This window comes from Alternaria ventricosa, assembly GCF_023758065.1.
Source record: "Alternaria ventricosa strain BMP 2768 chromosome Unknown scaffold_9, whole genome shotgun sequence".
NCBI lineage: Eukaryota > Fungi > Ascomycota > Dothideomycetes > Pleosporales > Pleosporaceae > Alternaria > Alternaria ventricosa.
The window spans coordinates 928,114-943,902 of NW_026055689.1; the positions used below are offsets into that span (position 1 = coordinate 928,114).

The 15,789-nt window shown below is 52.5% G+C and overlaps 3 protein-coding genes across 3 annotated transcripts; 1 reads left to right on the top strand and 2 right to left on the bottom strand.

The window, feature by feature from the left end:
- Positions 1-113: 113 nt before the first annotated feature.
- J4E93_005980 (uncharacterized protein) lies at positions 114-9,909 on the bottom strand (the record flags this gene model as incomplete). The annotated part of the gene is made up of 4 exons (XM_049343898.1): positions 114-436; positions 490-3,543; positions 3,593-9,412; positions 9,471-9,909. The coding sequence occupies 4 exons, from the start codon at positions 9,907-9,909 to the stop codon at positions 114-116; spliced, it is 9,636 nt and encodes a 3,211-aa protein (XP_049199131.1).
- A 1,577-nt stretch (positions 9,910-11,486) lies between these two features.
- On the top strand, positions 11,487-13,323 carry J4E93_005981 (uncharacterized protein; the record flags this gene model as incomplete). The annotated part of the gene is made up of 2 exons (XM_049343899.1): positions 11,487-12,841; positions 12,891-13,323. The coding sequence occupies 2 exons, from the start codon at positions 11,487-11,489 to the stop codon at positions 13,321-13,323; spliced, it is 1,788 nt and encodes a 595-aa protein (XP_049199132.1).
- An 86-nt stretch (positions 13,324-13,409) lies between these two features.
- J4E93_005982 (uncharacterized protein) lies at positions 13,410-14,597 on the bottom strand (the record flags this gene model as incomplete). The annotated part of the gene is made up of 2 exons (XM_049343900.1): positions 13,410-13,674; positions 13,828-14,597. 2 exons carry the CDS (start codon positions 14,595-14,597, stop codon positions 13,410-13,412), a joined length of 1,035 nt encoding a protein of 344 aa, XP_049199133.1.
- Positions 14,598-15,789: the final 1,192 nt, after the last annotated feature.

Below are 15,789 nucleotides of genomic sequence, written 5' to 3' on the forward strand. Positions count from 1 at the left end.
GTCATGCATATGGAAGACCTTTGTTTCAAGCCCGTCGCGAATCGCGTGTGAGCCTTTCCATGTTGCTATGGTGCTATTATACATGGGCCAACTGATGCACAAGGCACCTAAGTCTACTCCCCTTCCTCCGCATCCACGAAGGCCTTGTCGCTGCTCGACTCGAAACCTTCGTCCTCACCCTCAGAGTCATCAACGTGCTCAACAGCCGGCACAAACTCCTCCTCATCGTCGTGGTCATCGAGATCTTCCTCGTCTTGAGCATCGAGCTGGCCGGGTACGGCTCGGGCGACATGCTGACGCAAAGCTGGATCGTCTCCCAGAGCGAGCTTGCGGAAGAACGGATGATTCTCCGTAAGCGGCTTGCCAGTAGTAACGAAACCCATGGGGGTGTGCTCGAAGTCTTGACCCTTGCGGCGCAGAGCAAGCCATTCATGTACTGTACGCGTGGTTAGTGGTTTATCTCATGTTACATGTTCAGGAAATACGTACCGAAAGTAAGAGGCTTCTTTGCGAATGCATCCTTCTCGGGGTGTTGGGATAGGTTCTCGTCGAGACCAAGGTACTCCAGCAATAGGTAGTACTCATCCCACTCGAGGTAGAGACGCCCAGCGAATATTCCCATCTCGACCCGAAGCCAGACGGGAGCTTTGAAGTCTGCAGGCAGAGCCGGTATCGCATAATAGTCAAGCTGGTTGAAATGAAGCATCCTTCGCGTGACGGGTGCAGCATAGATGATGAGGTAGACGTTGACACTGTCTTGAAGTACTTGTTGTTCTTGCATGATCGGGATGAGCTGGTTGGCTTCCTCAGGGCTAACAAGCAGCGCTTGCTGGCTGATTGTGCTCCAAAGAACCCAATGAGAGGAACGGATGTAATTGTCGTTGGGAGCGTAAACCTCGATTGTACGAGAGAATTCAGCTGAGATCCACGAACCGGACTTCATCGAAGAATGGACCGTATGCTTGAGACCTAGTGAAGTCATCCGTCCCAGTACCGAAAACATGGGTTGATAGGCATCGCTTCCAGGAACGAGACGTCCAAACTCTGCGAAACGTCGAATATCTCCATGCAGCTTTCTTGTCTTGTGTGGATTGAAGAGGATGGCTTGTTGTACTTCACGAACGTTTTCCACCTCGACTTCGATCTCGCGCTCAGTCTCGCGCTCTTGCTCAATTTCTACTTCCTCTAAAGCTGATGCATGGACGGCTGAACCTCGATCTTGGAAGTGTTTCTTGCGAGTTACAAGCTTACTATAGATACTCTGCAGCGAAGGCTTCCATGCGATAATGGCCGTGTTGGGGCCAGCCCGCCGGTGACGCTCGCCTTTAGGTTCGTATAGCTGTTTCAGTGAAAGAGCCTCCTTGATGCGGACCGTTGTCAGATAAGCCTCTCGCGATGAATCATCATGCAGGTATTCGGGATATTCCAACCGGGCTTGCTCTTGCTGTAGATAATGCAACGTTTGTGCGAAATAGGAGGGCTCGAGCTGTTCCATAGTGTCGCAGGTCTGGCCAAACACCCAGCGAAGGACGTCACCTGAATTGGGTTGATGGAACTCACTGGTGCCCTTTGGTAAGCGATCCAGTATACCCTGATGGACTTCAACAGGAGAAAAGAACGTAATCGACTGGGTTTGACCGAGAAGCCGCAGTCTCATGGCAGCCTGGACCAATGTGTCCTTTGTCAAATGTTGCCCGAGCGTCAAGGCGGCCCTTGCGTGAGGTGGAAATTTGATGTCAGTACCTCTACAGTGGCTCTCGTCTAGGTACACGACGCATCGATCCAGATCGTCGACGAATGGCGATGCGACGAGTGGTACACATCTTCCCGTACGATACAATGCCCATACACGATGATCATCGTCAAAGTATACAGCTGCTGCGGCATCATGGTCGGCATCAAGCCAGGCTTTGGCGAAGTCTTTGTTTGAGTGCTCAAGAACTTGAGCACCGGCATCAATCAGGATTCGTATGCGTCCATCTTGGTTGAAGTTACTCAGGTTGTTTGGAAGATGATGAGTTTGGTAGGTACCATTCTTCATAACATGCGTGTGGCGATTAGCGAGGTTCTCGAGCAGGTCCTTTTCAGTCCACCGCGCTCCATTCCCAAAGATCATGCGTATGTATGACTGATTGCGAGGCGCCAGTAAATAGTAAGGAACTTCCGCATTTGTATGCGCTAGTTGAGGAAGATCTTGCTGTTGCACTAGCAGAGGAAGCTGGTGCCTCGAATCGTTTGTACCAGAAAAGCCAGTGATACGGGCCCCCGTGGTACCCTGGAAGGACGGGAAAAGGTTCCAGCCAGATGCCTGAAGCTTGAGGCTAAAAGTCTTCGCATATTTAGGAAACACAAAGTTGTTCAAGTAGAAGTCCATGAGGGAGGCACTGAAGCGCACGACCTGGTAGAGATCGCTCAGTTGCCGCATGTCTTCGGCATTGATGGCAGCATAGTCATCCAGCTCTTTCGGGATGTCCACGCCCTTGGGGAACCACTTCTCGTACTGGATGCTGGGTTCATCCGTCTTGACTAGGTGGGCGAAGGCCTCCTTGAACTGGGATCCAGTCAGGCCTTGATAATAGAACGACAGGCACGTCAAGGTGATGGCAACATCGGGATGCCCCCACTCAGCTGTAGGAGATGGTACACCCTTAGCTAGATACGGCACCGCGATCGGTGCGCGTGTTGGATGCAAACCATATTGCACATTCCAGCGCTTGCGGAGGGTCGTGATTAAGATACGATGCACAAACATTCCGCGGAGCAAATTGACAGCCCGCATCAGAGTCGGCTTATCTCGAAAGAAGCTGGTGATCCTGGAGACTGCTTGACTGCGCACAGTTGGCTTCGAGATGTAGGCCTGTACATCTTTGACGAGAGCGGCTGGGTACTCCGCACAAGGCAGTATCGACGGAGTCTGGCCCTTGCAGATGATCCTGACCAACAGCTCGATCAAGTAATCCTCAGCGTCTTTGCGCAGGAAATAAATGAGAGGAAATCCACTACTGCCACGATTGACTACCTCAATACTGCGAGGATATCGTGACTGGACGTTTGAAGCAAAGTCCTTCACCAGGTGGAGACATGCCTGGATGACTTGCCAGCGCATCGGATGGCCGTCCACTGTCGTCTGCGTGCCGGATGGATATATGAGTTGCGTCCTGATCGCCAACGAAACATCGCATTCATCCAGAACATCGCGGGTATGCCGATCAAGCCAGCGCTGTGTGTCGATCATCATGGAGGCTGCTTCGAGGTTCTCATCACAGAGTTGTTGCAGTCCACTCAGCTTGAACGAGAGCACATGCTCTGGCAACGCAATGAGCACACCGCGACGATATTTCAAGCGTGCGTGAATCTTTCCGTACAAACTCATCAACGCTTTGGTGGGAGGGGTTTTTCGGGAAAAGGGTATATGCATGAGCTCGCGATTGACTAATCCGCCTAGTTTGGCTTGCATTACTTGCGCCGACTGGAGTAAGAGAGCCCTTGGGACCACGACGCGAGAGAGATTTGTCCGATCAGCAAGAAGTGATGCTACCATGGCTGCTACAAGTCAGTTGAGGAAGGTCTAGATGATAACACTGATACTTACGGAGAATACAAGACGTTTTTCCTTTACCCATCAAGAGCTGCAGGACTGAGTTTTCGTTCGACTGCGGTGAAATCGTCGCCAGAGCAACTTGTACCTGCTCTTCTCGGATGAGAATATCGCCATCAATCTCCAGCAGTAGCCAGTCTGCATAGTCCTTTGGATTCCAATTGCTATGACCTTCATTTGCCCATTCATCCCGCTCTTGCTGATTCTTTCCCCTCTTCTGAGCATCTTGTATCCGAAGTAGTCGTTGAAGTCTGCTTACAGCCACACCGAAAGCTACGAGTGCCTCTTTGGTGTCACTACCGAAAGTGGTGCCGGATCCGATTCGAAGCTCTGTGAGAAGCTCCACCGTTGTCAGCCTAGGCCAAGTATCTGCCATCTCAAGCCATTTTGCTTGCGGATCATGGTGATAGAGAGAATTACGGAGTCGTTCAACTACAGCTGTTGCCGAGTCTCTAACCGATATGATATTCTCTGTTGTGATCTGAGGATGGGTGCCATGAGCTGTGTGCTGCACATGCGAGATTTGCTTCTGGAGAGCATCAATGCTCGCGTCCATTTCTTTCGCATATCTGCACTGCACGAAAGAAGTCGGGTCTTTGAAATTGGCGACGATATTCCTAAGGGCTCCAATCTCTCGTGGCTGCGCGTTGGGTACTCGAGGATAAAATCCTGCCTTCTTGCCTTGAAAAGTGCTCATGGAGTTTTGTGTCTTGACAGGATGATGCGCAATGTTACCCGATCTGACAGCCAAAGCTCCGGCGTAGGAACCGACAGCGACAGAACGCACCTCCCCTGGCGCTTCAATGTTGACGATTGGAGCCTTCAACAGGTCCGAAAGCGATAGATCATCGTGCACCCTAGATCTTGTGGAATACAGGGGCAAAGGTAGCAGCTCCACGTTTGCAGTCACCTTGACGTCTGAGCCAGTCTCCGTCCGGAAGAGTACCTCCTGTACTTGCTCTAGATATCGTGCCAATTCATGATTGCGCGTAAGGCGGGTCCATTCCGGAGCTACATCAGCCAGAGCCCGTTCGATGTCGAGGCATGTCGGATCAATCGCGACCAATACTTCCGGGTCGAGGTCGGAAGTTGGCCACTGCTCCACTATTGAGCTGGCCAGTGACTTGCAGGCTTTATCGACACCGGGGCCGTGTAAGTTTTCGGCTTTCATTAGCTGTGAACGTTTCTTGAAGCTGGTCTCGGTGAACGGCATTCGTGCTTTCTCCATAAGCGATATGAGATAGGATACGGGAGGCGCTCCGTCCACTCGAAAATGAAAGTAGGCGGCATGTGTAGGGGCAGGTATGGCCCGTATATCAGGAATCATTGCGAAAGATATGAGGACACGCAGAAGGTTTAGGTCCGCATCTGAAGAGAACGCGATAGTTCCGAGAAGGAACATTAAGCCAAACCTATCGTCGACACTACACTGTAGGGACCTCTGAGCAAGCGCACCCCACTCCGCTTTGATGTCGACAGCAAGGTGGTCGGTAAGTAGACATTTACGGTAGTATTTGTCATAACCGCCCACGACCGGAGCATCGTGAAGAAGCGCGACTAGTGTGGTGTCTAGTGAGCAAGTTGACTTCCAATTAAGGAGCAACTTCGATACCTCGAGCACATTCAGGCGGTCTCGTGAAGCTTTCCGAGCATCGCGTGCGCTATAGGTAGTGTCGCAGTTACCATTTTTTTTCGTTTCGCAATCAACGGATCTTGCGACCGCTCGAGCAGCCAGATGGACTATCTCTGGGTCTCGCTTTTCCGTCTCCTGAATGTTGCGGTCGAGGTAGAACTGGGACAAGTCGGAAGAAGTTTGCAATATCTTAGCGACCGCATTGGCATAGCGATCGTCTTGCATGTGCACCGTGCATTCAGGACGCCACAGTACCGTCTCCATACATCTGGCGTCTGGCGGGTAATATCCTCGCTTCGGTGATAGTTTTGCAATGCAGTTCAACGTAGAAGTCTCGTCATGTAGCAATGGGTTCCAAGGTTGGTAGGCGCCCGTTTGGAGGAGATAGAGTGCCTCTTCTTTACCCGTCCTCCGGGTCAGTGGATCGGCAATAGCATGCGATGTGTAGGCATGTAGCAAGGCTTTCATATAAAGAAGGCGAGGTTCCGGCGCGCAGTCGATGCGTCCCAAGACATCGTTGATCGCGTATTTGAGGTATACGCCTTGGCCCATCTCAATGTCAACGAACACATGGTGACCGTCCTTCGAAACCCGAATGCCTCCCCAAGGAATCAGTATGCTCTTCTGCCGACGATTGGCAACAGATTGGACGACGATCTTGTTCATGAGGCCATACCAGGTACCCGCATCTTGGTTTTGTAGAATGACGGCACCGAGTCGCAACGAATGTAGCAAGCCTTCTTGGTTGATATGAAAGCTCAATTCCATTCGCTTCAATTCCACGGTGATTCTTCCGTTAGTTGACGCGAATACGAGGATCTGGGAGGGGAATTCAAAGTGAGTGAAGATCCGGGTAATGGTCTTGACCAATGCACTTCCCGCGTCCAACAAAGTTGTCTGCGATGGATCTTGGAACCGCCGAACAGCATGGTAGAAGCCGGACGGGTGCCAACGTATCCACCAATTCCCGTGCCTAAGCACCCAAGGAGAGTTCTGGCGAATCTCGACATGACCACTGTAGACATGTAGCCAGTGGTAGCAAGCTTCAACCAACGGTCTAGGAAGATCGGGTGTAGGGCCTTCCACACCAAAGACATGGCTAGGAATAAATTCGAGCAGCTCGCCGTTGTGGTCAGCCCGAATAATCAGGCGCTTGTTACGGTAGCCTAGATGAACTCGATGACCACGTATGGACTCTGACAAAGCGAAATCCATGCCACGTAGAGGAGATGGGTAAACAATCGGATTCTTGACGCCAAGGACGTGTCGAAAGGTCTCATCCATACGATACGACTGAGGAAGCGTTCCCATCTCTTGCCCGTCGATGAGCAGGGTGCCGTAGACATAGTCATAATGCACGAAGTAGGAGTGCTGCTCCGCCGTTGACTGCAATGTATATGATAGGTACCAAGTATCAGGAACGACCGCCAAGCCGGGCTCGGTAATGTCACATTCCCCGGGTACATGCCATACAGCGTCTAAAGCAGCTCTGAATGTGTCCGCATTTCTCATGATGACCTCTTTCATGGCCTCACGATGCTCGTAAGCGAAGAGAGTATCTTGAGCGATGGCGTTGCGCATATTGAACGGCATTGTGTCGTATCTCCCGGCCAAGTTGTATCGCAGCGAGATTGAAGCATCAATATACATGCGAAGACCCTCAGGGGCTCCTGACCAGTCGTCAATGTGCATTGTCTGCTTGCATAGGAGTGACGCCCATATAGCTGGCTGTAACACGTTTGGATCTTCCGTGACCATCGGTTGCAACTCTCGACGCCAGCCGTCGGTAATCTTGCGGGCTTCATGCAAAATTGTTCTGCCTTCGTTGCGGACTGATGTGCTTGGGCTTAGTGAGGTAACCTTGAGTAGGATGGTAATGAGGATCTCCATCTGTACGGGCTCGCGCCAGTTCCTTCGGATCGCTTCTAGTCGGTAGCAAACCTGCTGGAAGAGCTTGCTGCAAATACTGTCATCCAACAATGAGCGATGAGATTCCGTGTATTCAGATTCCGCCACACGGTCTGACCCCAGCTGCAATACTAGACGCAGGACGAGCGACCATGTGGACTCCGACGAGAAATTCAGATTGGTTGAGCCAAGTTCCCTGAGCAGGTCGAGCCACCTTGAATGAGTGCCGACCAAGAGACCTTGGAGTGCTGTGAACTCGTGGACGCCAACGCCTTGAGGACATCTAGCTTGGTTTGCCTGGATCTCGTTCGATGTCGGCCACAGGAAGTAATTCAGGTCAAGTGACATGAGTGGCGAGTTCAGAGGCAGCTTCACGGGGAAGTGATGCCAAAACGAGGCTTTTCCAGACATATCTGTCCAAGCTCCACCAAGGCAATCGAAATACCTAGGCTTGAGGCCGCAAGTTCGAATGACTTCCTCTAGTCCGATTGGGAAACCCCAATTTGCGTAGTGACACTCTAGATGAGCCTTCTTGTGCGAACCCAGAGTCACTTGACAGCTGGTTTTGTTGACGTACGGAAGAAGCTGCGTGTATTCCCGGATGAGCGACATCCGATCAAGCTTTTCGGTGGGTTCGCGACACAGAGTCGACAGTATAAGCCATGTTGCGTCTCGGTAAGCGGCGAATACCTCTGGGCATTGTAGCTCGAATAGTGCTGCTTTGGCAGCCGGCTCATAGCTTGGCAACGGGTGCTCATAGATCTGGATCCTGATCCCCTTAGCTTCTCGATTGAGGTCATGCCATTCGCACGGTAGTCGATGACGCGACTCAGGCATGCCATCCCAGGCAACGAAAGCATCCCAAACACACTCCTTTTCATTTCGGTTGTCGATGGTCTGAGCATGGCGCTGGCTCTTCTCTTCCCATTCAGTATGCTTGGCGTCGTAGGCACTGTCGGCTTTTGTCTCAATTTCTTCTCGCATGGCACACAATTCGCCCTGATGGTCTTCTCGATCGTAATACTGTGCAGCAAAGCAATCGTCTGCAGGTTCGGCGAAGATAGTCCTGGACTGCGGGCTTGATCGTGCGCGAAACCGAGCTTTTAGATACATGCGTACTTTCTGACTCCGAATCATTTCTTCGCGTGTAAGAAGCTGAATGGGATCCAACAAATCTGGATCGAACCCAGGATGATACTCCTCGAGCAGTGGGTAACAGTTCACAGCATCCTTATCCATGAGAACCCAAAGCTCCATGAGATGGAGTAGCTGCTGGCTCTTCTGGTTGGGATACGCCTGGTCTACCGCATTGATGTTGGTGACGTACTCGCGAATGACGTTACTCAACCGGAGAGCTCGAAGACCTTGTGGTTGCGTTGATTGCTTCGCAGGAAGAACGACGTTCTTGAGGAGCTTTGACGAAGCAATGTGGCTTTCCAGAGCTCGCATGTAGGGCCTGACAGAAGCGACAGATCGCTCGAACAGCTGCAGAAGCTCGGGAGCAGTCCGTTGTTGAGGTCGTTGAGAATATGCATGCTCAACTAGCACCCCTCTCAAGAATCTACCGCTGTTCGTCAAGCGAAGTTGGACTTCTTCTGGATGGGCGTGTTGACGTAGCTTTGGGATTCGACGCTCCCGCAACTTGCTGTGACTACGCCAGACTTGCTTCAAGTAGCCACCAGTCGTTGCCAGGGCGGATTCGAAACTACCACTCAAGGACAGCAGGAGATTAGAATGCCTGTTGAAGGCGGACCTTTCGGCGCCATGCACATCGGAGTTAAGCTTGGCGAGACGACGACCCAGCTTCTGACGGAGTGAGTATGCTGCATCGAGAGGGATCTTTTTCAATACATCTTCCAATAGCTGCGCATGGAGGAGACACATCAACGTCTTGTAGTGTAGACTTCCAACCTCCGCACCTAGGTGGTGATACAAGTAGCGCTGGGCTGCTACTCGGAGGACCAGATAGAAAGCGGATCTCCTCCATGGTGTCCGAGCATTATCGAAGGTAACTGTGTCGCGCACGCGCTTCCGTAGACGAGGAACTGCAACTGCAGCGCCATTGGCCTCCAGTATAGTCATCAACAAGCCAGATATGAGAGCGGGATCGCTGGTGTCTCGGATCTCGGGGATCGTGGCGGCTGCCTTCCAAGTGATAGCGGCAAACTTTGTGACCGACTCGCTGCTAGCTTGTTCGATGAAAGTGGCGACAGCTTCCTGGAAAGCTTCTTCGTTGATGGTCGATGCTGGGACAGATACCGCGCAGCCGGGGACTAGAGTAAGTTCAAGATCAGTAAATGTGCGACATCAATGTATATGTCAGTCACTTACAGTCCCATTGTAGCGCGCCTTTGGCAGCAAGCACCTTGTCGGCTGTGGCAGATGTCTCGAATGCTTCAAAAATGATGTTGCGCTCGCCGGAGGTGTCGTGGGGATACACGAGCAAAGCGCAGTTCTGAGGTGCGATGTGCAAAACAAGCATTTTCCCATGGCTGAAGTCGCGAAGCTCTTTCATCAGCGCCGCCTTGCCGATGGTTCCGTCGACATTGAGAATTTGACATGCGAGCAATGTTTTCCGCAGTCCTTGGACGTGCGGAGCAACATCTGCAGCGACATGGGGGGAAAGCCTCGCAACGGCGTCAAGCATACGCTTCAAGAGAGCCTCCTCGACGTGATGCAGGTTGCCATCTTCGCGGCCAGGCACGTTGCGGGGCAGCGCGATGTGGTAGTACTGCTGCTCAAGAAATGGCACTCGCGCGGCGGACGCCATGGCTGTTTCGAGTGCCTGCTGCAACGAGGCAGCGGGCGGGGGCAAGAACGAGTGTGGAAATTTGCAATACGACGGAAGTGCGGAATTGCGATGTTGCAAGAGTTGGCAGGTGGTGGTGTTGTCGAAAACGCGACTGCTTGATGAGGGCGCGGTACCAGGGTTGACTTAGGTGCCAAGCATTGTTTTGCTAGGCGGCAGCAACGCGTAGCCGCCCTCCCCAACGATGAGCGATGAACGATGAACAGTGAGCCTTGCCAGAAGTCGTGGAACACCAAAGCGCAGTCTCGGGCCAATCCTCTTGCCACCGGTGAACGAGTCTGCATGAGGAGACATGCCGGCTAGCGAATGGGTGACTGAGGCACAGTACGGCGCTACGAGAAACCCTCAGCCTCGCGATTTCCAAGAAAGAGATCATGATGGACATGGCGATTGAGTCCCAGGATTGATAACGTTGAGTGCCTCTATGGGGCCGGTCTTGACGCCCGCAGTTGCGTCCTACTGTCCTCGCATCAAACGAGTGAAGGATGTATGGCAAAGGTAGGAGTAACAAAGAAGAGCGAAACCGTGTTGCTTCCGAAAAGCGATAACAAAAAGAGAGAAGGAATGAGTTCAGATTGGCTGAGAGAAACGCTGCTGAAATGACAAGGATGATGGAGACGTGGCCTGCATCAAATGGAAAGAACGACCTACGTGTGTTAGTGTACTATCACTACAGCTTTTAAACCTTGGAGGCTGTCTATCACCTTGATGTGAAGGTAAAAGATGGGTTCGGTTGTTCTCAGACGTCGATACGGCAATACAAGTGTCGATGGAGCTCAAATAGATATTCCGACGCGCGTGCTGGTGAAGCGCGTGTTGTGACGCGACAAAAGTAGATAGCGGGCAGATTGGTGGCATGTTCTACTTCTCAGCGCATTAATGGTAGTTGAGCGCAAGTCTGTGGGAGCTTCGTGATGATGCATGATGAAGTTGTGGACTCTATAGCTGAGAGAAGCCTGGTGTTGAGAGGTTTGACGACGCGTGAGGTACAATCGCATTTACCCGGCCCCTTGCCTAGCTCTACAGCTAGCAACATAGCGCGTTCCCCTCCCTTGTCTGACTGTCGCATTTCCAGTGCATTTATCTCTCTGCTCCAATAGCATCTTCTACATTTTCTGCAAACCCCCAATGAAGCCGTCGAACGACAGCGGCTAGCTCCAGCCGATCTCGCTGCCTCATGGAGGGCAAACTTCATCCGTAAACGGCATATCGGCTGCAGCACCTGCCTGCCTCGGTTACTCTCTCCCCAGCTATCACCGCTATGCCTTGTGGGTTATTCCCGCTAGATTAATCATCGCCACCATGAAGGCGGGAAAGTGCGAAAGGGCGCCCGCGACTAGCCCATCTCGACCTCCAAGGCGCGACATTGGACGTTGTGGATGAGTCTCTACACGCATCACCACTAGCTGGCTCGATGCGCCTTCGTTTCAATTATTCATATACTGTGTTTATGCTAGAATAAGCAGCGGGAGCTCGTTCGTCGGTACGCATTCGCTATTGGTCGAGTCTGGGATCTCATCGGCGCCGTCATCAGCACTATGTCGCGCAGCAACTTTACCCAAGACGCCGCCGCGGGAACGGCACCAGGAACGGACGCACAGAACACTCCGCCGTCACCCAAGTCGTACACTTCAGACAAGTCCCGCGTAATCGAGGACGTCGAAATCGAAGAGGACCGCGCCTCCATATCCTCAGCGTCGACGCATTCCGACTCGATCAACTCGGTAGTAGATCAACGTCCGTCGATACATCATACATGGAGCAGGAATACAGGGCACTCGTGGCCTGGCGATAAGGAGGATGCGATCGCAACTGTCACAACGAACGCGACGCAAGACCCGCGCTTCGAAATTGACTTCGAGGATGGAGAAGACCCGGAAGACTGGCCCATGTTGAGGAAGGCTGTTGTCATCTTCTTCATGAGCTTTTCGACACTGGTCGTAGTTATGTACTCGACAAGTTATACAAGCGGCATACCGGGCATGATGGCAACATTTGGCATCCAGTCGAAGACGTTGGTGATCTTGGGGATAACAACCTACTTGTGCGGTCTGGCGATTGGATCACTGCTACTGGCACCGCTTAGTGAGATGTATGGCAGGAGACCCGTCTACCTTATCGCTGTCGCATCCTTCACCATCCTCGTCATACCATGCGCTCTGTCGAACAACCTAGCTCAGATCCTCGTCATGCGCTTCTTCGGTGCCATTGCGGGCGCGGCTATGATTTCCAACGCGCCAGGCACCGTGTCCGACATATCCAAGGAAGACTATCGCGCATTGGCTTTTTCGATATGGTCTTTAGGGCCAATGAACGGGCCTGTCTTCGGCCCTCTCGTTGGTGGCTTTGTCTTCCAAGCTCTCGGCTGGCGGTGGACGAACTGGGTTGTCATGATCGGCTCTGGTACATCCTGGTTCATGGTCTTTCTGATCCCAGAAACATACAAACCAGCAATCCTCCGCGCGAAGTCGGCCAAGAAGCGTAAAGAAACGTCCGACCCTCGATACTACTCTCGCTACGATGAGAAGAAGGCTTTCTGGCCTTTACTACGGGAGAACCTCTACCGGCCGCTTAGCATGGCGGTCAACGAACCCATTTGCATCTTCTGGGACGTATACATAGCATTGGTCTACGGAGTTTTGTATTTGTGCTTCGTCTCGTACCCCATCGTTTTCGGTGAGCTACGAGGTTGGTCGCCTGGACTCGTTGGACTGGGTTATATGGGTATTGGCATTGGCGGTGTCATCACGATAGCTTCGGAACCTCTGCTTCGTCGTATGATCAACAGCCACAAGAAAGATCCAGAGACTGGCAAGCCATACCCAGAGGCTATGGTCAGTGTGGTTGTCATTGCTGCGGTGTTGGTTCCTGTTGGCGAGATGATCTTTGCTTGGTATGTACGCATCTTCACCTGGACGTCGCATCTGCTAACACCCACATAGGACATGCACCCCCAATGTTCACTGGATTTTCCCCCTCATCGCCGGCATCCCCTTCGGCGCCGGAAACTGTGGCGTCTTCATTTACGCGTCAAACTACCTCGTCCACTCCTACGGCATCTACGCCGCGTCCGCTCTCGCTGGTAACGCCGTCCTACGATCGGCCATGGGTGGTGCTCTTCCCCTCGCAGGCCCAAAGATGTATCAAAGCCTCGGCCCACACTGGAGTGCGACAATGCTATCGCTAATTGAGTTTGCGCTCATACCCATCCCTGTAGTTTTCTACCTCTATGGACACAAGATCCGGGAAAAGAGCGCGTTGATCAGGCAGATGAGAGAGGACAGGGAGAGGGTTGATGCGAAGAAGAGGAAAGCTGCCGAGAGAATGGAGAGGGTGAAGGGTGGTGTGCTTGATGAGAAGAAGTTAGACGTCTGACAGACTTGCACGTATGAGGATCATTGATGCACCGAATTAGACTCTTGCTCACCAAGAAGCACGGCTGGTATGATACCCTATATTGTCTAACCAACCAGCTCAAGGTCGTGATCATTAAAGCAATCCTCATCTATTCCACTAACAAAACACCACGTCTTACTTCCATCGTGCTCTTCCCCTAGTATCACATATCCATCTTGCGAGTCATCACCCCAGTCACTGAGATCGCTGTCCCAGCCCTGATCATACTCGTTCAGCTTCTCTTCTTCAACTCCCTCTCGCTGCTTCTCCAAAAGAGCCTCATCCTCGCCCATCCTCTCCCTCAATTCTCCCTTAACCCACTCAACAAGACTACATCTCTGCGCATCCTCCGGCGCCGGAACCTCCCACTCCGTCCCTACCCCAAACTCCCGACAAGCACACTCCCCATCCAAAGTGCACCAACACGAACACGTACAAGACCCCTCACACACCTCCGAGCATTTATATCCGCAGCCAAGAAACCAGCACCCAGACAGATTCCTATGCCATTGCCAGGTGTACTCGCCCCACCACCAGAAGCCTGGAATCACGGGTAGAGCGGGCTCGTTGCGGCTACGACAGCGTTGTTTGAGGATTTTTGGAAGTGTGAGGATGCAAGCTAGTGTGGCATGGGCGCGGATCTCGGAGAGGGAGGTGGGGAGGGTTGTTTCGTGGGGGTTTGCGAAAGGCGCGGTGGAGATGGTGGCGCTGACGCGACCGGGTCGCCTGTCGTCGCACATGGTGTGTGGGAGGATGGCCAGCGGCGCGGGGCTCGTGGGTTCGCCGTAGGTGTGTATACGGTGTTCCTTGACGTGCCGCATCTCTGCGATGCGACGCCGGGCCCAGGTGCCAAAGTCCTCGCCTGATGTAATGTCTCCAGTGGCTGTGCCTTCGAAGATATGGGCATTCTTGCCAAAGAGTTCGTAGGCTTCTATGTCGTCCATGTACTCCATGTCTACTTCATGTGCCCATCTGTCGTAGCAGTCGTCCTCCCATTCCTGAATGTCTGCCTGTTGGGACTCGTGCCGAAGCTGGTTCTCTCGTGCGAGGCGATATCGGTCGTTGCGACGACGCTTGTTGCCGCTGTAGATGCGCTCGGGGTATCTCTTCGATCGTTGACGTACGCGACGGGCCGAGCGAAGGTCTTTGAAGGGGTGGTCTGAAGTCCGGCCAGCGGCGTTCATCGCAGATTCGGAAGGAAGGGTAAGGAAGCCGAAAGGCAGGTCCTCGTGTGTTTCTGGTAACTCGCCCATACAGGTTGTGCACCAGTTGGCGGGATAGCCAGCCCAGTGGAGCGTCTGCTACTTCATCGTGACGGGTTCGAGGCGGAGGGTCCTGGAGCGACCCCGAGACGGATAGCCTAGCTATGTAAGTTATTCAGAAGTTAGCCATTATTATAGCAGTCCCAAGTGACCATGAAAACCCCGGCTATGTCACCATAAGGCGTTCTACAATCTTCGCGGCTCAGCCCTCGCACGATGGGCGAGGGCGCATGGTTGCGCAGAAGGGCGGAAGTCGACAGGAATGTTGCCGCAGGATCCAGCGACAACATTGATCTATAATCAATGTGTGTTTGTAATCTTCCGTATTGGGCGCAGACTTGCGAAGCACTTCTCTTGTACTAGATCATAGTGATTGTCCAGATGGGTGTGTGGAGGCAAGGTGTGGTCGCAATGTTGGTGTCGGGCGCAGCTGAGTTCAGAAGGCGCGTGGTAATTTACCAGACACCCGCAATCGACGGCTTTTGTGAAGTTGCCTAATTCGGACTCAACGCAAAACAGCACACGACCACAACCTCCTCCACCTCAATCTCGGATCTACTGAGTTGATCAATGCGCTGCTAGCTTTCGCGCACAATTCCGTTCATACATGAACAATACCTTGTCGATATTGCCAATCCTGGTCGACCGGTGAAGTCTATAGAGCACTTGTCAAATATAATGTTCAAATTGAGGGTGTATCTTCCTTGACGTTGAGTACAAGTTGAATAAAGCAAGCTTTTTCCGTGAGTAGCCAGCAGAAGTTTAATACACATGGAACTCTTCGAGCTCAGATTCAGCAGACCCATGAGGCTGCAACGTCCTGGAAAACACATGATGCAATCGCTCGCGAAATCTCGTCTGATTTGACCACTGAGGAGAAAAGGCAATGCTCTTGATTTGAACGCCGTTCCTACCATCGGAGCAGGGGCGGACGATTATCGGTATCTCAACACCTGGACATCGGATAATGAGGTCACCTGGCTTGACGTTTCGTCGACACTCGCCTATGCCGGGGCGTCCGAGCGGTCCCGGATTGGACCCCTGGAACAGTATTGTTGAGTCGTCCGCTAGAGCATTGCATACGGCGATATGTGTTCTGAGTAGATCGTGGTCTTTGGCCTTCGAAGTTCCCCAACCCGAGCCATCTCGTAGAAGGGAGAAAAGCGCCGAGACCTCCTTGCGT